The sequence below is a fragment of the Neovison vison genome, chromosome 1 (genome assembly GCF_020171115.1).
Source record: "Neovison vison isolate M4711 chromosome 1, ASM_NN_V1, whole genome shotgun sequence".
NCBI lineage: Eukaryota > Metazoa > Chordata > Mammalia > Carnivora > Mustelidae > Neogale > Neogale vison.
Genome location: NC_058091.1, coordinates 289,119,875 through 289,141,492, shown reverse-complemented (window position 1 = coordinate 289,141,492; position 21,618 = coordinate 289,119,875). Strand labels below are relative to the sequence as shown.

Below are 21,618 nucleotides of genomic sequence, written 5' to 3'. Positions count from 1 at the left end.
AACTGGCAGATAAATGATGATGCTTACTTTTCAAAAGGATGTTGCCCAGATACTTAGGAAAGACAGTTTTGAGTTCTAAAACTGGCAAGAAGCTTTTAAAAAGATTTACATCTCAGGGGCACCTGATGATCCTGGGATCCTGGGATCAAGCCCTGTGTTGCTGGGCTCTTTGCTCAGGGGGAGTTTGCTTCTCCCTATCCCTCTGCACTCCCCAACCATGCTCTCTTTCTCATAAAAAATTTTTTTAGGAAAAAAAAATTAGATTTACATCTAAATGGACAGAGCCAGGATTTATAACGACAAATTTTCTAAAGTAAATTAGAAAAGGGCAGTCAGGACCCCAGAGTTAGGAAGAAGACTATCCAAAGTTTAGCCAAGCTGAGGGGAAATAGTAAGCTTGTGTTAGTCAAGCTGTGTTACGTGAGTATTTTTTCCAAAGAGCATAGCAGTGAGGGTGGAGAATGGAAGAGGGTATATTTTTCATCTTCAACCAATTGACTTACATGAGGAGATACTTCAGGAGAGCGGGATGTTTAGCTGACAATTCGAGCAAGCACACAGTTGGTGTTCAATAAAGGCTTGCTCAACCAATGACAATTAATGCTGATACTTCCAACTTTCAGAGGGACTAGCTGTGGTATAGGGGCAGATTGGACCACAGGAGGCCAGAAAAGTCATCAGAAAGCTGAGACCCAGGAGCAGCCTCACTGACTACCAGCTCTGGGATGAAGGTGTGGGTTGTACAAAGGATTCAAGTGAGCTGGCCAAGCTGCACTAAGCCACACTGGGTAGCATTCCTAGGGCACTGGATTGGGCAAGGAGAGATTGACTGTTGGAACAGATGTGTCAGAAGCTTCTGGTGGGAATAACTGAAATCCAGTAGTAAAGGCAAAGGGAAGGAAATTTTTGTGAAAGAGAATTTTTGTGAATCATTTCTTATAAGTCCAAGCAGTACATGCCTCTTTCAGAAATAGTAGAACTCTCACATCTCAGCAACACCTAGATGGAAGGTTCTTGTCCTAGAAGTGAATCCACATCTAAAACCAATGAGAAGGAAAGAAGAGAAAGGACGGGACAGCAAATAAGAGCTGCTCTTTGCTAAATCCTTACTCCTTCCTCCGTATATGCCAGACACTGCTCAAAGGACTTTCACGTATGTTATAGTAAACCTTCACAACAACCGCATGTGGTGACTTATGTTATAATCCTTCAGCATTGTTCAAATAGTTGAAGGCCCACCACATGGAACAACAAAGGACCTCATTCTGCACTGATTCATAATTTCTGGTAAATTCATTTCAACTGAAATATTTAATATAATGCTTACAGAACTTATACAGGAAATATGTAAAGGGTCATCTTGTTCCTTCTTGGTTACTAACATTCATATTTGCTATTAAAGGCAGAACTGAACCGTTTCCAAGATACAAAGAGACTCCTTCAAGATTATTACAGGGGAATGGAAGGCAAAATCCCAATCGACGACATTAAAAGATTTACTCGAGTCCCATTGGTCCAACTAGATAATAGAGAAATTTTGGAAAGCCAACTTAGGTAAGGCAGACCATTGTGTTGCACTATAATTAGTTTGGGCATAAAACTTTATGATTTTAAGTTGAATACCACTAGTAAAAACCTGAATCTGCAAATCCAAAATGCAAAAAAACTCCAAAATGAAAACTTTTCTAACTTCAAGTTAAGATGATTAATATGCACTATTATCCAAATTATAGTGACTATTTACTCACTTTGCTGCTGAGGTATACTGTGTTTTATTATGAACTACTTCCAAAAGATTCTGCTGGGGATATTAGGGAATATAGAGAGTATATAAATTTTGAATTCTGAAAAACTTTTGGCTCAAGAGTTTTCAGCAAGGAATCATGACTCTCTACCACTTTTATGAAAGGTCTCAAGCACTTTTGTATGTGTATGTGTGTGTGTGTGTGTGTGTCATGTAAATGAAAATGGAAGGGGTTGTGAGTCTTCTTTTATAGGTAAGGAAATTGAGAAATAGTAAACGTTCGGTCATATGTGATTTTAATTTTATGAGGTAAAAGACTTGTCAGTAGTTTTACATCAAATTCCCACCAGAGCAAGAAAATAATTATATTTTCAATCAAACACTTCTATCTAATACAAACATTTGTAAATAATTGCTTTTATAGAACCAGTGAGTGAGGGCAGGAGAAGGGCAAGATCCCAAACCCCGAGAAACTATGAATAGATAGAAAAATGTCTTTAAGACATGGGGCAGAGGGTGGGTGCCTGGTGGCTCGGTCATTAAGGATTTGCCTATGATCTGGGTCATGATCCCAGAATCCTGGGATTGAGCCCGGCATTAGACTCCCTGCTCAGTGGGAAGCTTGCTTCTCCCTCTCCCACTCCCCTGCCTGCCCCCACTTCTTGTGTTCCCTCTCTCCCCATCTCTATCTCTGTCAAAAAAAAAAATCTTTAAAAAACATAAAAAAGAAGAAATAGGGAGTTGGAGTGGTGGTAATCCCAACTCTAAAACATTGAGAGAGCAAAAAGTAAGAATAAAATAACAAGAGGAAAACTCAAAATCCTTAAAATTGTATGAGTTAATTAAAAATAAATTAATAAAATAGCATTAAGAGTTAAAGTAATATTTTCTCATGACCAACAAGGAGGTCATGAGAAAAATAAATGTGAAGAGAGAAAACAAAAAAGAGGTTAGGTTTAAAAAATAATATAAAAGCTGAACATTAAGTTTAAATCTCCAAAGATATGCAATATGTATTGGAGATTGAAAGCAGTATATGTACTTTATTGTACAAGTGTGCTCGAGTCAATGCAGGTAGCACAAGTGGCACAAAACATGCATATATTGTGATTATGTTTTGAAGACAGATAGATCTGGTTTCAATCCTTCATGTTATTTACTAATTGTATGATAATAAATTAGAATAATTTATTCTGGAAGGAAAGTCACCCCACCTCTCTTAAGCCTTGGTTTTCTTATTTATAAAGTATCTATAAAGTAGGGTGATTGTGAAGATTACAGAAAATGAAATCCTTAAAGCACTGAGTATCATGTGTGGGGATCAGAAGACTTGAGATCTAGCCTCAGTAAAACTCAATAGCTGAAGACTATTATTAATGCATATTATGATAATAGCCTACATGAAGTATTTTTTATTCTTATAATTGTTATATTTTTAGTAGTTTTTAATTTAAGTTCAATTAATTAACATATAATGTATTACTTGTTTCAGAGGTAGAGGTCAGTGATTCATCAGTCTTATATAATACCCAGTGGTCATTACATCACGTGCCCTCCATAATGTCTATCACCCAGTTACCCTGCCCCTCCACCCCTCTCCCCTCCAGCAACCCTCAGTTTGTTTCCTATGATTAAAACTCTCTTATGGTTTGTCTCCCTCTCTGATTTCATCTTGTTTTAATTTTTCATCTCTTCCCCTATGATCCTTTGTTTTGTTTCTTAAATTCCAGAGTATTATAGTTGTGAGTATTGCATGTTTTTGCTTTGCTTTATTCTCCCTATACCAAAAAAGATTTGAGATGACCTGAACACAATAAGATTATACATGAGATCTGAGACCCACTTTTTCTCACTCTAGATTTCCTCCATGTAGTCTCACCATGTCCCCATAATGCCCATATGTAAGCAAGAAAACACAAGAAGGAAAGTACCGTCTTCTTAATACAAATACAAGAGAAATGTTTAACTTAGCAAGCTACTGGAAAAGGACTTCAAAATTGAAAACAATAAAAAATTCCAAAGGCAATATGAACCATCAGAGCCATTAAAAGAGGCCAAGTTCCAATGTCTACAGTAGCAGTGCATTCTGTTCTTAGCACAAAATAGCAAGTCAGGCATATTGGGGAAGCTATTAAAGTTGGTTAACAGAATGAAACAGGAAAAAGAACAGCCAGTTCTTATTTTCTGCAAAACAACTGTGTACCAATGTCAACCTCAAATCACTACTATGAGTATCTACTGAAACTCTTAATCAGTGTATCAACCAATCAACTAATCAACCATAGTCTCTTTAAAATGTGTAAAGGAAACAAGCACACTATTAAGCATTTCCACATAGCTGTCTACTTTATTTCTATAAAAACAGCAACAGCAGCAGCATAATAGTAACAAATAATTGATTAATAATTGCTAGTGACTAAAAATAAGCAATGATAGTAATAGTAGCAATTGTATATTTATATTATTTGAGGAAAGGAGCTTCAGGAAGTCAAGTGTCATGCCCCAATTCATGTATATTGATTGTGGCAGAGCTAGCTAGACCAGATTTTTTTTTTCCAGTAAATGAATTCTAACCCCAAATTTTATTTCTAAATGATATGCCTCCAAAGTAAAGTGTTGGGAAATGCATGTCATACTGTATTAAACATTTAGAGATGATCATACAACTTTTACCTTATTAGACACATGAACCTCAGTGTCTCAGTGACTGACATTTGACATTACTTGATTATTAAAATGTAAATATTCCTTGTGGGTAGATATGTACTGCATAGAAGAACCTCAGCACATGACCTCTGTAGGCACAGTACATTGTCAGAATGCCAAGTACTATAAGAATCAAAGAGCCAAGTTCAAGAAACCACATCTAGTGTTCAAAACAAGACCAAGCTACTTGTTTTCTGGAATTCACAATCAGCTTTCTGGATCACCACTCTGTTCCCCAGCAGCTTGAGTCTGCCAGACCAAATACTTGATCACTATCATGGCTCCTGACTTCAGAGAAGTCATGCTTGGTGCCCAGCCCATGCCTAGTGGGGGGATAATTTACACTTTGGATCACTAAGGATCATAATAAGCATTCTGCCTTGTGGATCTCTTCCTGCTCTCTTAGCATTTGAGATTGGGAGTCCTTCAGGGATAGAATGTTCTAGGGGAAGCTCTAAAATTTCTACATAGGGGCAGCAATATGGCTGAAAGAAGGGAGAGGGAGAGCTCATCTCTGAGTTCCCACAGCACTTTAAAAAGCAAAGGGAAAGCTTCATCATCATTACTCTTAAGTGGGGAGGACTGTTGGATTTTTTTCCCCCACCCACCACCAAAACCTTGTGACCTCCACGAATCCTTCCCCCTTGCAATCCTCACATCTGTCATATCCTGCTTTTTCACTCTCCACTTCAGGAAGCCAAATAATGCTAGTCATCTTAAAGGAGTGGTGCCCAGTTTTTTGATTTGCTTTTTGCATGATTGATTTGTTCCTTGTCAGAAGTTGATGCCCTGGACACATTTCAAAATTGCATATTTTCAAGATTCCTGTTGTTTCATTTCCCTCCCCATTATCAATGAGAATTAAACCTAAAAATTATGTTTTGTTACTATTTTCTTCTAGTTTACTCTTGTTAATAAGACTATAAAAATTTGAATAGAGGGGCGCCTGGGTGGCTCAGTGGGTTAAGCCTCTGCCTTCAGCTCAGGTCATGGTCTCAAGGTCCTGGGATGGAGCCTCACATCAGGCTCTCTGCTCAGCAGGGAGCCTCCTTCTCTCTCTCTCTCTCTCTCTGTCTGCTTGTGATCTCTGTCTGTCAAATGAATACATAAAATCTTAAAAAAAAACATTTGAATACAGTCTTTTTTTTTTTTCTTTTAAAAAGAGGGTGTTGGGGGAGGGGAGAGAGAGAGATAGAGAATCTTAATCAAAGCAGGGCCCACTCCCAACATGAAGCCCTACATGGGCCTCAATCTCACAACCCTAAGATCATGATCTGAGTCAAAATAAAAAATCAATCATTTAACTGACTGGGCCACCCAGGTACCCCCTGAATACAGTCTTTTATAGTCTTTTCTTCACTTGAAGAGTTCTTCCAGGACAACTATGAAAGTATAGGTTAATGCAAGGTAACAAAATTCCCAAAGTAACATGTCAAAAAATAAAATTCTGGTAAATGAAATATTTATATTTCCTTTTTATTTAGTGGTTTTTATTTTTTCAAAGAATTCCTCTAATTTCTCGAATATCCATATCCCCGGATTCAACTATGTCCAAACCAAAAACAAAGGCAATACTGAAGGGCAAGATCGATTACTCACTGGAAAATGTTGAGGCAAACTTTGAGGCAGATGAGAAGTTGTTAATGGACACCTGGCAGCAGGCTTCTTTAGCAATATCTCACATGGTAAGCAGTGCTCATTATTATTACATTTTCACTAAGCACTAACTTTGGTATATGCTATGAATAGAAACTTTACACAATGTTGTATAAAGCTATACCTTCAGGAACTTTTTTGTCTGGTTTTGTTTACTGAAAGAAATAAGAAATAAAACAATTCAGTCAGCAAATATACGAGCTCAAGAATGGAGAAAATCATTAGATTATTTTTTGTGCTGGGCCAAAGTTCCAAGTGCAGAGACCAAAAGGGTCCTTTGGGAAAAGTCAATGACATGGGTCAAGTATAATGCAATAGGGAAGGATGGGGCTGTGGCCTAGTGGAAATCACACTCCTAAAGAGGTATGTGCTACATCTCCCAGACCAAATACCATTTAAGAATGAGGTCCAGTATGGCCATATTTTATAATTTTCCAGGAAAAGCCAGAAATTCAAATTTGTATGTGAAACCTACTGATTTTAGCATGTTAGAAATGAAATCAAATTTATAAAACTTTGCAGAGCTAAGAAAAACACACATCTGGCCTGTAGATCTCTAGTTTGCGTAAGCTACCTATGAGGTAAGTGTTATCCTCACTACCAAGGAAAACGAGGATCCAGAAAGGTAAAAAATTTTGCCAAGGTCACTTAGTAGGTCATGTATCAACAAGGAGATCTGACCTAGGCCTATATGAATTCAAAGTTCATGTCCCTTTCAGCTTCACTGGGAAGCCAAGGGACAACAATAGTCCCTGTGTTTAAGAGGCCCATACCAAATCAAAAGAGAAGGGAAGAGCATACAGATAACTGTAATGTAAGGAGAAGCTTCCCCCTGTACAGAAGGTGCACACAAGGTTTAGCTTGGAGGACCACTGTTCCCTCACTCTCCAGTCCTAAGTGCTCAAGGTGGTTCTCTTTTCATTCTGTGCCAGGTGCTCTTTGAGTTTCCCCAAAATATCCCATCCAAACAGGAAGCAGTGTCAACCTTCCAAAAAACTTTGTGGAAGAGATGGAAGAGGTGGAAGAGGAGCTTGCCTCAGGGTCTCAGAGGGAGGAGATGACACTTCTGACTGCGTTTTTTCCAAGTCCCTTTCTGGCCACTCTACCTCCATGGTTCTTTTCTCTAGTTCATCCCACAACAGCCTTAGTGTTTCCTCCCTTTCTGTTCTTCTGTTCCCTTTTTTCTTCCTTCTTTCATTTCTCCCTCTCAAAAGTGATTATAGTTGCCTTTCATTGTCTTGCTTCTTCTATAAAAAAGTTTAGTGGGATTTTGACACAACTAAGAAAAGTGCATGAAGTAGAACTGCAGGGCTTGCTGAACACACCTAAAGTTACTAGTGGAACCAGCACATGGGAGAAATAGGAAAGGTCCACACCGACCCAGTCCTTGCCCCTTCCTCATCCTAATCCCCTGGATTCCTACAAAGTGGACACTCCACTTGCCTTTTGACTAACTGTTCCCTTGATATTCATAAGTTTTGAGTCTATTATACCTCTGAACAGTATACTTTCGCTTTGCTTGCTTTTGAATTTCAAATATATAGACTCATACTTTTTTGTCTCTGCATTTTCTTTTCCTCAACATTATGTTTGAGATTAATTCAATGTTGTTGAGTGGAGCTGTAGTCCGTTCCTTTTTGTTGTTATACATTGTTTCTTTATATAAATTTATCACAGTTTATTGAACTAGTCTGCTACTAATACACATTTGGGCTTCCAGTTTGTGCCATTATGGATATCCTTGCTACGAACATTCTTGTACTTGTCCACTGATGCACGTATGCACACACAGCCTTTGGATATATGGCTAAGAGTGGTTGCTGTCTTCAATGTCAGTAGATGATACTATACATAATACTTCAGTTTGCATAAGTAATACCAGATTTTTCCCATTCACTGCAGTATTATCTTTGTCATAAATTAAGTGACCACATATCATAAATTAGTTCTGTTGCATTGCTCTACTTTTCCATCCTTGTACCAAAACCACATAATATCATATCATTTGTTATCCAGATGAGCAAATCTTTCTACCTTGTCATCTGTCCAATGCATTTTGGCTTTTCTTGGCTCTTTGCCTCTCCATATAAATTTTCAAGTCAGCTTGTCAAAATTTACAAAAGTGTTGGCTGTAGATTTTTTTCGATGCATTTATCAGATTATGGAAGTTTCCTTACATTTCTAGCTTACTGTAAGGGTTTTTCATAAATATATTAACAAATAATTGTCATGCATCTATTGAGATTGCCAAATGATTTTCTTTCTGTTTTCTATCAATAGTGAAATATCGTATTGGCCAATTTTCTAATATTAAACTTACATCACATCCCTAGAATAAGCCCAACATTATAATGAAGCATCATACTTGTTACATATTGCTGGATTTGTTTTCCTAATAATTTACTTAGAGTTTTTGAATCTGTTCATGAATGAGAAAATCTTATAATTTGTCGTTCTCATACTGTCCTTGTCAACTTTTAGCATTCATGTAATACTAGCCTCATAAATCAAGTCAGGATATTTTCTTTTCTTTTTATTCTTTAGAAGAGTTTGAGGAAGTTGGAATTATTCTGTCTTGAAGTGTTCAGTAACCTTATCCAAGAGGCCATCTGGGCCTGGTGAACTAAAACTTTTCTTACTGGGAGGTAATCTTCCTTATCTGTAATGGGCTTTTTTTTTTTTTTTTTAGAAATTATGGTTTTAAATATTGTTTATACATTATATCTTTGTTCACTGTTTTATTTTTATCCTTTCTGTATCTTTTCCTGTTTGCTTTTTCACTCCTACTTACTTTTAGAAGTAGTGCATTATATTATGTTCTTTTACTGGTTACCATAGGTTATACCATAAATTGTTAACTTATCTAATTCTAAATATTATTTAGTCAGTAATTCATGGTGTTATCTCTAAAGTAACCATTAAGTGAATTAGTGTGTATGACTTCCAAACTACTATAAAAAAAACTATTACTTTCTATAAAAAACTATGACTTCCAAACTACTATAAAAAAAACTATTACTTCCTATAAACTACTATATAAAAAACTATTACTTCCAAACTAATATAAAGAAAAATGAATAAATTTAAAATATTAAGTCCAAAATAAGAAGAGAAAGGAGGACAGAAAAAGATTTAGGACAAAAAATACAAATAGAAAGCACCTAGTAAGACAATAGATGTAGACCCCAAATGTATTGATAGCTACTTTATAAGGCAAAATGATCCAGTTAAAGGAAAGAGATTGATTTATTTTGTTTTTAAAAAAAAAGTATGTGATGCTTATAAGAACACAGAAATCATCTTCTGTTCTTAACCAGAGAGGAAAATGAGGTAGTGTGATGACTTCCAGTAGCCACCATGGAATCCTAAACCCTTGACCCAGAGGCTCAGAGCTCCCCATCATGATGGTACCAACTCATGAAGCCTTCTCATAAAGTAACTAAACACTGGTTCCTACATATTTCATCAGCATTAACAATTTTCATGCCTTGGCCAATGTCATCTTTCTCTCCTAAAATATGTTCTTCCTTCCTTCTATTTGATTAAACTATGTGCTTTCTGAAAGTCTTCAGAGCTAGTTCCTGCTTTGATTCCTGAGTTGTTGGTTGCTGTTTGAACCTCTTGTCTTCTCTGATCATGTGCTCTTCCAATCCCTGTTAACAGTATTATCTTCCCAAGCATCCAGCTCTTCCTATCTAGGAAGATTCTAGGTGATTGTAATGTTTATCTCACTATTTTCCTGAACACTGAACACTGGATTCTAAGACTTTTTATACACCCTACACCTGGCAACATGCCCACATCTAATATGATACTAAGCCCTCAGCACAGTCTGACATGGGACTGCTGCTGTACCGAAGATGCTGAGGTTACTACTGATGATGATGCCAATGACAATGGTGATGAATTTGATTACAACTACCAAGCACCAGAGAATGGGAAACCAGAGCTAGAAGTTTGAAGGGGAAAAAAAGGAATTATTATTCTTATGGAGCTACATAAATTAATTTACAATTCTTACAAATCCGATTAGAATTTCCTAGGGGAGATGACATTGTAGAATATTACATTATTGGAAAGAGCAGCACACCGCAAAAAGGGCACTGGCTACCACTCTGGGTTTAGTTGTATGATTTTGTGGAAATAACCTCTTCCAGTCTTCAATTCCTTATCTGTAACATGGGAGACATTCCACATACCTTTCCTCCCGTGAATGGTTGGAAGAGCCAATGAAATAATGTATGCCGATGTGTCTTGGAAATTGTAAATATAATAGATCATGATGTTAAAAATTTATTAACAATTGTACTATTTTCCTTGTGGACATTAAAAACCACATAGAGGATTGCCTGGGTGGCTCAGTCTGTTAAGCATCTGCCTTGGGCTCAGATCATGATCTCAGGGTCCTGGGATCAAGCCCCACATCAGGCTCCCTGCTAAGCAGGGAGCCTGTATCTCCCTCTCCCCACTGCTTGTTCTCTCTCCCTCTCCCTCAAATAAATAAATAAAATCTTTAAAAAAATAAAATAAATAAAAACCACATAAAAATAAGGAAGAAAAGTTTAGTTAGTACTAATCTAATTAGTATTCCTAATAATTATATTTGAATCCTGCTTTTATGTCTCTAACAGACGTTTATGACCTTGATATCACATGACCTTAAAGGGAATTTTAAGTTTCCAGTGAGACAGACATGCCTGGGCAAATGACTGTAGGGATAGACAGTGCCAGTAGGGATGAGAGCAACTGAAAGCAGAGAGTTTTAACGCGGGCCTTTTCCTACACAGCAGTCCCACCAACTCGTTTAATGTGCAATGTTAATTTTTAGAAAAACTTTCTTCTAATTAACAGGTATGCAATGATTTCAAAGAAACAAGTCATAGTTAACGCCCACAATGTCAAGACATTATTTCTAGAGTCTCTTTAGACTTACAGGTAGATTGCTGAATGTATTGTGAATTATGCTAAATTTTGAAAGAGGTTCAGAGGTCTTTGAGGGAAGTGGACCAAAAAAATGCAGATGATGATAATTATCATCATCACTACCACCACCACAAAGTTGTTTATAAAGGAGAAAAATCCAATTTTAAAGGGAATTGCTAACTTACTGTGCTTTGCAAAAACAGATTCAAAACTGAATTGCTTGCAATTTGGGGAGAGATTAACAAGTCTGCTTTCAGCTTTACCAAGAATTTTAAAGCACAGCAGATATTATGAAATCCATTTTTATGGCTTAAGGGCATCTGATTAAAACCACATACGTACACTCACACAAAACTGGCTTGTTCTCTGAAATCTTTCTGTATTTCTCCAAAGTTCCACTGATCTTAAAGAAGCTGTGGGTAAGTTCTGTGGAATAAGATCATTTAAAAAGAAATTCCATCCATTAATAATCATTTCCTGGGCAACCCCTATGAGCATAGCAGGTGCTAAAAGCTGCTTGAAGCCCATTTGGAGGGTGGAAAAACATTTAACATTCATAGAACAGTTGGGGACAGCTACATGGTGAGCCCAGGGATCTGAAGTGTGCAGGAACTAGGGGCAAGCGGGAATTGGCTGGTGTATCTCGCCAGGGGAGAGGAGAGCTTATAACTTATTCATCTTTCTACTCACCTCCATTCAACTTCCTTTTTCTCCTCTGAGCCCCTCACCCATTCCCCAGAAATAATACCAGGCTTGGACACAGTAGGCACTTTAGTAAATGACCCCCCCCCATTTCTTTATCAGTTGCTTTATTGAGATTTAAAGTTTTCAAACATATGTTTCTCTTCCCTCCTCTGGGTTTGGCAGGTTTTCTTTCTCCCTTTTGGGAATCTTTTCTAAGTTCTCATTTCTGGGGGCTACACCCTCAAACTGCTTTTCACCTCTCCAGGGGCAGCTGGCCTTATTTCAAAAGGTCTTGCCTTTGAAATGCACAGCCCCAGTTGCACTCAAGACAATTTTTTTCTGCTTCCTGAAGCACAGAGCTCTGGAGGAGGGATGGAAGGGTCGCAACCACATGGCACCCTCCTCCTTCAGCTATGATGAGGAGGCCCCGAAACTCATCTCTCACACCAGGGCACTCCACTCACGCGAGTGAGTGAGATGGCAGGAGATGGCAGGAAACTGCAAGTGCCCTGAGTAGAGGAAGCTGACAGGTCATCCTCATGAGCCCTGCGCCTTCTGGGAGGATGTCAGTGTTAGAGGAGAATGGAAGCCCAGAACGCAAGTGTCGGTGAGCCCAAATAATACAGGGCATGCAATCCCAAAACTTGGTTGGGGAGCAGGAGAAAATCTTACCGATTTTATGTATAAAGCACAGTTACGGTAAAATATGTGGACAGATGCAATTCTGCGGCATTAAAATTTCATGGAGGGGCTTTATTAGGAAAAGCTGTCTTTAAAGCTCTGTGGGGCAGTGTTTAATGATGATGATGATGATGATGATGATGACGTGAGAAACACTGGTATGGGGGAATGCCCTGGAAGAATGGTGAGTGTTAAATCCATAGAGTCTGAGATTTAAAAGAAAGCTTTTCAAAAGCATCGTTGTGGAGCTGCCAGAGTGTGGAGGTGTCAATGAGGAAACATAAGGTTGAACTGCAGGCAGGGCTGGAGAAAGTGAGCAATACACACACCCATGAGGGAAGCCACTTCTTGGAGCCCGGGCCAGGTTTCCATGTCAGTAAAATACTGAAGTGTGTCTTCAGTAAAGACTGAGTACATGGCATGGTTGTTTACAAGAGAATGAGGCTTTAGCTCAACTGGGCGGTGACTAAATCCACATGGCTCTCATATTTAAGTGTTGCATTCATCGAAATCTTGCTTGTATCCAACCAGGTGGCTGCTGAAATTCATCAGAGGCTCATGGAAGAAGAAAAGGAAAACCTGCCAGCAGACACAAAAGAAAAATCTCCTCAGATGGGTACAAATAAAAAAGTCAAAAAGGAACCACCCAAGAAGAAAAAGACAGACAAAAAAGCAAAAGGTAGTCAAGGCTTTGGCATCCAAAAGTGCAGATGCTTTAACTGTCCTGGGTAGAACACAAACGACTAAGCAGGCACGTTAAGCTACTGTTGGTTTGGTTTGGTTCTGAGACCCAGGCTCCGGAGGTGTGAGCTGGCTATAGTACTGGGTTCCAACCAATCTCACGTAGCTTGTTTATCCAAATAGCCGAGCGTATCCAAGGTAAAATAACCCTTAAGGACAGTTTGGAACATGCTAGAAGAACTCCAGATGGCACTGTGTAATCTGAAAAGTGTACACAAAGGGGCTATAGTAACTGAGAAGAGGTTGGGTGAAAAGCGATTATATGTACGTAAGTTTCAGGCTGAATTCAGGTTTCTGGTTTAATTCAAGCAAGTTCCTCTCTTCTGGAGGCCTCCTGCCTATTCTCTGCCTCAGAGGCCTGAGGAGAAAGCAAAGGTAAGAGAAAACTCAGGCTGAGACAGACCTCCTGTCAGCCTTGGGATTAACTCTGGCACAAACATTATGCCCCCTCTGAATGTCTTCACTTGTACATATTTAAGGTGAGTTGAGGCAAGAGAGGAAGAGACAGAAGCACGGGGGCAGAAGTCACTTCATTAGGCAGTTGCTCACGAGACACTTGTTAGGCACCCGCTAGAAGAGAAGCATGCCATGATGGGGGCTAAGGACATGATGGTGAACATTAAGAACAAAAACAAAAACACAGTCCCCTACCCTGATGGGAACTCAGTCTAGCCCCAGAGACAGACATTTGCTCCATCATTGTTCTTTAGTGGGAGAGGTGCAGGCGACCTTGAGCGCAAGGTCACCTCAGTCCTTCTGAGGAGTGGGGAAACACTTCCCAGCGGGAGTACATTTAAACAGCCCTGAGGAGGAGTAAGAGGAGGAGTTGAGGATGTGGGCATGCGGGGGGGTGAGGGGTGGCACTTGAAACCAAGAGAAGAAGAGCACCACAAGGAAAAACACACCACTTAGTCCATCTCAGATGGTAAAATTGAAAGACACAAGCAGCATTTGGAGGACATACTTCAATGTACTTTTAATGGATAAATGGTTGAGTCTAGTCCCTTAATTTTACAGATGATAAAACAGAAATTGAATGAGATTAAGCTCCCTTTCACCTGTAATTTATACATCTACTGTTGCAACTACATATTTTTTAAAAGATTTTATTTCTTTATTTGACAGAGAGACAGAGAAAGATCACAAGCAGGCAGAGAGGCAGGCAGAGATTGAGGAGGAAGCAGGTTCCTCGCTGAGCAGAGAACCCAAAGTGGGGCTCGATCCCAGGACCCTGAGATTATGACCTGAGCTGAAGGCAGAGGCCAAACCCACTGAGGCACCCAGGCGCCCTGCAACAACATTTTATTACAGTTTCTTTATTTACAGTTATGTCTTCTTCACATGACTCGAACCCCTTGTGGTCAGACCTTCAAGACATATTTATTGCACTAAGTAAAACTATGTAAAGGGAGCCTGCAGCTAGAATCACACTGCCATTTCTCAAGGATAAATTGTCAGATAAATGCCGACAAATTCTTATTTTCTAATTCTCTTATATAATCATGGAAGTACTTCCAGTTAAGTACTGCTGAAAAGATTGTTAAGTAGATTACAGATTCTTGACTGTGAGCCACATTTCAGCCATCGTGTGGATGTTGTCAGCTGGTCTTTTCTTGATGAGGATCTGGGACGCACTTGGCTAACACTAGTACCTCTGATGGAATAGTACTTCCGCAGCTGGCTAATGGCCTCCGTGCTGTGTTGCTGTTTGCTGACTTCCATCGCCAAACTCTGCACTGCACCTTCCTTGGAGTCTGTAACTGTGTCTGCCCTCCCTGCACACCTCTTTTTCCCATGATGCTACACAAGAGGGGCATTTTCACATGTGTCTAGCCTAGATAACACCTGGAGAATTCTCAAGGAAAGATCCATACTTCCCACTCACAGTCAGGACTAGGATTGGTCTTTTCCAAAACCCAAGAGGTTTGCGGTAGACCCACACATGTCTCTTGGTCAACATTTTGTCCAAGGAGCTCTGCGTCCTCTTGCATGCTGGCTTCATCCTCCCCAAGTTCCACTGTGCTTTCAGGCAAATCACCACCGATGGCAGAAGTCACACCTGTGACGGTGACAGCAGAGGAGATTGCCCAAATGGAAAAGAGAAAAGAACTGATGCTCAAAATCAAGGAAGAACACCTCGCTGCCCTGCAATTTGAAGGTAGCATTTGGAAAGAACTGAGATGATTCTTTTCAGTGGAAAACACACCAGTAGGAAAATAGCTTTTGAATGGCTCAAGTTGTGTCGGGAGAACACAGAACAAAGGGATTGAAAAGTACAGCATTTCGTTGGTTGTTTTCATAGGACCACATGAGGGCTAGATTCAGCCGTCCTGTAACTGTGTGCTGAGATCTCAGAAAGAGAAAATTTGGGAGGGGGCTAGGAGAACACCAGCAATAATTAACAATCTCAGAGAATAGACACAAAAAGAATATGTCAGAGTCTGTGTGGTTTTACAGGGGTAGTTTTCTATGTGAAGAATAATTGAGGCCTCTCCTTAGGAAAATAAATCCCAACGGAAGGCTAACAGGCCCTGAAAGTGAGTTCTTGGTAACAGAGGCCCTAAAAGAGCCAGTTCTGGATCCATAATGTTCAAGAACTTCCTTTTCTATAGGTAGCAGTGATTTTATAAGATATATCCTCCTGGCCCTTCCACTTGTCTTAGAATGCAACGAAAATGGACTTTGAAAAAAATCAGGAAAATGAGCAAATGAAGCCAGTGGCAGGGAAGGAAGCAGCGAAGAAACATGGGAAATCTATTTCAGAACTAAAATCCACAAACCTTAGTGTGTGCCATGGGCAGCAACAGGCCCTGGAATACAGAGAATTTACCCTAGTTTGGCCAGTGCTAAGAAAATACAATGGTGTTGCCATCCTGACATTCTTTAAGTAGGGAAATATTAAGAGATTTTGTATCTTCCCCCTTTTGAAATTGAGAGATTATCTATTTGTTCTTTCCCACTCCAATTTATCAAAGAACATAATGCTAAAAAGTGTAATAAATGTAAAGCTCAGTTTGTAATAGTTTTGGCTTAAATAGTCAAATGACCCTACCATGCATTACCCATTTTTTTCTCAGTGACAGATTAGTTATTACCTATACTCATATATTAAATGTGCACCTACATCTTCACAAACTGAAGCATGATCGGTTTAAAATTGAATTCAGCTGATGAGAAAATGCATGTATATATAATCTTTCATTTTCTTTTTAAATAGAGATAGCCACACAGTTCCGGCTTGAACTGATAAAGACCAAAGCATTGGCTTTCCTTGAAGATTTAGTAACAAAGGTGGTCGATGTATATAAACTCTTGGAAAAGTGGCTTGGTGAGAGGTACTTGAATGAAATGGCCAGGTAATGTACCCCATGGCTTTTCCAAAGCATGTATTTTTTTAATTCCTGGAGGTCAAAATTAGCAGGTTTTTAGGCATTTACAACTGTAAATTACATTTGCAAATAGAAATTTTGACCTTTTAGGGAATCACATATGCATTTGTATTGGTTCTTCTCAAACACTAAGTCATGGGTCAAACTGTCCTGTTGCAATGTCCGGTTTTACACATCATTTCTGAGTTTGCTTTTTAGGCTGCTCGATGAGGACCATAGTTTACAAGGTATGATTATAGGTAATTTTAAAATATTTTTCAGAAGTAAGATTGTGTTTCATATCTTTCTAATGTTAGACTTATTTTTAGTCAGGGCTGATTAATGGGAGACGAACAAGTCCAAAACGACTGCAATGTTTTATCAGTGAGGCTGACTCCCTTAACACCCAGTTCCACTTTGCTCTTCGGTTCCAAAGGTTTTTCAGACTTCTCATCTCTAGTGAGGGGCAGAGAGTCTCATTCTCTTAATTCCCCCCTAAAAAGCAGCTCAGCAAAGCAGAAACAGCCCTCAAGTGAGAATCAGGAGACATGATGTTCCAAGAGATGGGAATTCCCTCATTGTCCACAGATGAACATCATGCCTAATCGCTCGGGGCCCCATGGCTTCATTTATAAAAGGAAACACAGCAACCAGGCTATTTCAGAGGTTTCTATTAGATCTAGATTCTGGGAACACTACAGTTTGGAATAAACATTGGCTGGAAATTTAGAAGTTGCTACCTACATAGAATACAAATGGCAAGTATTCTCAGAAATAACTATTGTCTGGAAGATAGTTGTTATGGTTTGTTTTCTATAATCCTTGTCTCATAATGAAAGTTCTGTTGTAAAATCTTCATCCTAGTTTTTTTTAATATCTGTTGTGTTATATAATAACACACACACACACACACACACACACACCCCTCAGCCTGGTAATCTTACTGCAGTAAGCTTAAAATAATTTTACTACTGGGTAGCCAAGTCTGTTACTCGTTAGCGTCACAGAGCAGTGATGTTCAGTTCTGTTCTCTGCCTGCCACTTACAAATGAAAATGTATTTTCTTAATTCATAGCATTTGCAACTCCCAGCCACGTGACCCTCAAGAGTAAATGCTTCTTATTTTTTTATCAGGTGTACTCCAATTTCTCAGATTTCTATTCTGTGTATGTATCTGACCCCTGAATGTGACCACAGGAAGTTAAAACTAGGACTGTTCAGCCATGCTTTCTGCTTTGGTTCTTGTACAAATTCTCTGGTGATAAAGGGAAAATATAGAGAGATCTACCAGATCCCTCAGAACTCCAAATCTTGCTTTCCATTTGCTTTCCATTCCCTTGGCATTTAAAAAAGTTTTTTTTTTAATTTATTTTCAGCGTAACAGTATTCATTGTTTTGTTTTTGTTTTTGTTTTGTTTGTTTTACTAATTTTTTTTCAATTTATTTATTTTCAGAAAAACATTATTCATTATTTTTCACCACACCCAGTGCTCCATGCAAGCTGTGCCCTCTATAATACCCACCACCTGGTACCCCAACCTCCCACCCCCCCGCCATTTCAAACCCCTCAGATTGTTTTTCAGAGTCCATAGTATTCATTGTTTTTGCACCACACCCAGTGCTCCATGCAATACGTGCCCTCTCCAATACCCATCACCTGGTTCCCCCAACCTCCCACTCCCACCTCTCCACCCTTCCCTTGGCATTTTTTTTTTTAAAGATTTTATTTATTTATTTGACAGAGAGAGATCACAGTAGGTAGAGAGGCAGGCAGAGAGAGAGGAAGGGAAGCAGGCCCCCTGCTGAGCAGAGAGCCCGATGCGGGACTCGATCCCAGGACCCCGAGATCATGACCTGAGCCGAAGGCAGCGGCTTAACCCACTGAGCCACCCAGGTGCCCCCCTTGGCATTTGTGAATCTCTTCCATTCCTGGTAACCTCCACTAGGTGGAGCACACCCATTTTGAGATCCTGGTTGTGGCTCAGTCTTGGTCTGCAGTGGGAGGCCTTCCTCACTCAAGGGAGCAAAACTTAATTGCTATCCGTTGCCTTTCTCCTACACACCCCAGTGCACACACACCACGAGGCATAAACGAATTAGATAATACGCACTATGTGAGCACTTGCTAGTATAGCATGCTGGAGTTGAATTCTAGGGTTGTCTTTTCAAAGAAAGCAACTAATACTATTTTTTAAAATTTTCAGTCTATAATATATTTTGGTGTTCCTCGGTTACATAAAAGTAGATTAAAAATGGATTTTTCCATCATGTCCTAACTTTATTGCAAACAAGAAACACAGTCCTTCCTGTAATACAGTAATATCATATTTATTCATGTATAAAACTTCTCTAGCTTTTGAAATGGCCCTTTAATTAGGGCCATAACTATAATTCCCAGCGTAGGTTAAATCCATGCTCTGTGTGATTTCATATTAATAATTATAAGGTATGGAGTTACGCATTACTGGCTTCGTGCAAAGATAAGGAAATTCAGGGAGCTTAAATTTAAGTTCCCAAGGACCTATGGCTGTGGAGTGTTCTGGAATGAGAGCTCAGCTTCCAGGGTTCTTTCCACTGCACCTATTATTGCTTATACTACATGATTTAACTAGGAATTATTGCTTGTAAAAATAGAAAGCAATTTAAATGTGCTTATATTATGAGATTCCATTCTGACTTTGTGTCTTAAATAACATCAAACTCCTCCAGTCAAAGTTAGAGAAAAGTCACTCTTCCAGAAATCCATTATCAAATTTGATTAACTTAATAACTTTTCCTGATTCCAAATAAATGTGTCAATCTAACAGTTGTATTTTACAGATTCTTCTGCCATATAACTTTATTCTGGTGCATACTTAGAATGAAATATATCTCTTGACACAATCGTACTTACACAGTAAAATATGTTCTATTACTAATAAAACCATATTTGATGAAGTCCCTTTTTGTTCAGCTTTGAATACATATGTGACCATGAGCTTTATAGTGAGCAAATACTTATTTCCAATCTACACTTATTTAATTATACTCTGTCTTTTCACAAAGTGGGTTTGAAGAGAATTGGAATTTGTAAACATGCAGATTGAGTTGTCTACTTTAGCTATACAATGTGTAGACTCTTCGTATATGTCTAGTAAGCAAACACTGTTAATCCAGTAGCATTTAGTGGAGATAACCCTTCACATTTTTCCATTTTCAGTGTGGAAAAACTAACTGAGGTGGCTCGCTATCACATTGAAACATCTAAAAAAATTCAGAATGAACTTTATTTAAGCCAAGAAGATTTCTTCATTAATGGCGATGTGAAAGTCTTTCCAGACCCTCCTCCCCCAGTGCGCCCCCCACCTGTGGAAAAGGAAGAAAATGGCACCCTGACCATCGAACAGCTTGATAGTCTTCGAGATCAGTTCTTAGATATCGCACCTAAAGGTAGGAAAAATAATTATCATGAAAAAGCACAAAAAAGTTTAAGACTCATCAGGGTAGCAGTCACTTGCTCATAAGTAAAATCAGCCCACTGTGTTGCATGTCACCAAAATGAGCCCTCACTCTGCTCCAGTTTTTCATACATCTGCTTCATACAACATAGATCTGAGTGAAACAAACAGGAAGAAACGTGACTGATCCTTTGGCAGTGTGGTGGTCCTCATTCCTGGTAATTCTCCTCTTCAGCCCGTCCCTGCCCCTGGCCAAAAAGTTGGTAAACTTGGGTCTGACTCTGGCAGTTGAGAGAGACAGCATTTGGACATATGTCCAGTCTAGGGTTTGGACCGAGACGATGAGTTTGTGTTTTTGTCTCCCCTACTAGTCTGTGGAGGAAGACCAGGGAGTAGAGAATTTCCCTTTTCCCTCAATGCTTCACGACTAAGAATAGAACCAGGGAAACTTGTCAACAAAATATTTTCTTAACTGATGAAGGTATTCACATGTATGTGCACATAATATTTTATGTACGTGAATTCTTTATTTCCTTCACATGTTATCATTATGACTCTGTAACATGTGCAATTGCTTTCTTTAAAAATTCATTCTCTTTCTACTTCCAGATATTCTTCAATGAATTCCATCAATTGATAGCACAAGTAATTCAGGCATATAGAACTATCATCTCATCTCCATTTTATTGGTCTGGACACTGAGTCACAGAGCAGTTTTTATATATGGTCATATGTCATTCAGTTCTCTTTGGATTCAAAGCTCTTGCCCCTTCTTACTGAACGAAGTCACCTCTCATAATCAGGTTTATTTTATCTCCCAACATCCATGTATTGGAAAATCATTACTTTTCCCTAGAGAATAGCCAACTGACTTTAATCTAGCACTAACACAATTCCACTTTCATGCTGAATATGCTCATTTGTTTTTTCTAAAAGTCAAGTATTTCTAGAAATCCCCATTGAATCTCATTAGTCAAAAGGGCATTCCTTAATTCTAAATCAGAACATCTCCTGGCTAAGCCCAGCGGATGAAACAAGGTGTAACAATGGGCCCCTGGAGGACCCCCTTCCCTGGCACATGTCAGCTCCTCTAACCAGCTTGAGAGGACTCCACCTCTAGTACATAAAGGCACACATGACAACTGTTGATGGATACGAACTCCGGCTGTTGGTATCTGGGCAGGAAGGAAATGCAGCCATCAGCAGGTATCAAAAAATGGCAGTTTTATAAAGCCAGCCCATGAAATCCCTTCTATCTGACAGGCAGATTCTATTCTCTTCCCCATGGTATGGGGTTCACAAGGTCCTCTTATTACATATTTCCTTCTCGAGAGTTGCTTTTGCTCTTCATTATATCTACACTAATTTTTATGTTTAAAACAAAAAGATAACATATATAAAGGTTCTGGATATGAAATACACTTTGATTTAATCCTACACTAGGGTGATGAGAAGGAAATCATCCAATTAGCAGGTCAAAACTAAAAGCATTTGGGGGCATTTGAGTAGGTGGAAGTGGGTTTTGAAAATTATCAACCACTCATAATCCCTTTTAAAAGGGACCTTGGTATTCATGATAACACCCATAATACATTCTTGGATCCAACCTCAAAACCAGAGCCTCCATTTCAACTAAAAGTTTAAAAACAACAAATAGCAGCTGTAAGTTGGCAGACAC

At 39.0% G+C, this 21,618-nt stretch overlaps 1 protein-coding gene across 1 annotated transcript in view; it reads left to right on the top strand.

Moving 5' to 3' along the window:
• SPEF2 (sperm flagellar 2) overlaps positions 1-21,618 on the top strand; it is a 176,586-nt gene that overhangs the window by 118,305 nt on the left and 36,663 nt on the right. Inside the window, exons 24-29 of the mRNA XM_044232833.1 lie at positions 1,403-1,554; positions 5,955-6,135; positions 12,926-13,073; positions 15,165-15,293; positions 16,353-16,491; positions 19,703-19,932. Of these exons, the coding sequence (XP_044088768.1) occupies positions 1,403-1,554; positions 5,955-6,135; positions 12,926-13,073; positions 15,165-15,293; positions 16,353-16,491; positions 19,703-19,932 (979 nt within the window). The remainder of the gene's footprint in view (positions 1-1,402; positions 1,555-5,954; positions 6,136-12,925; positions 13,074-15,164; positions 15,294-16,352; positions 16,492-19,702; positions 19,933-21,618) is intronic.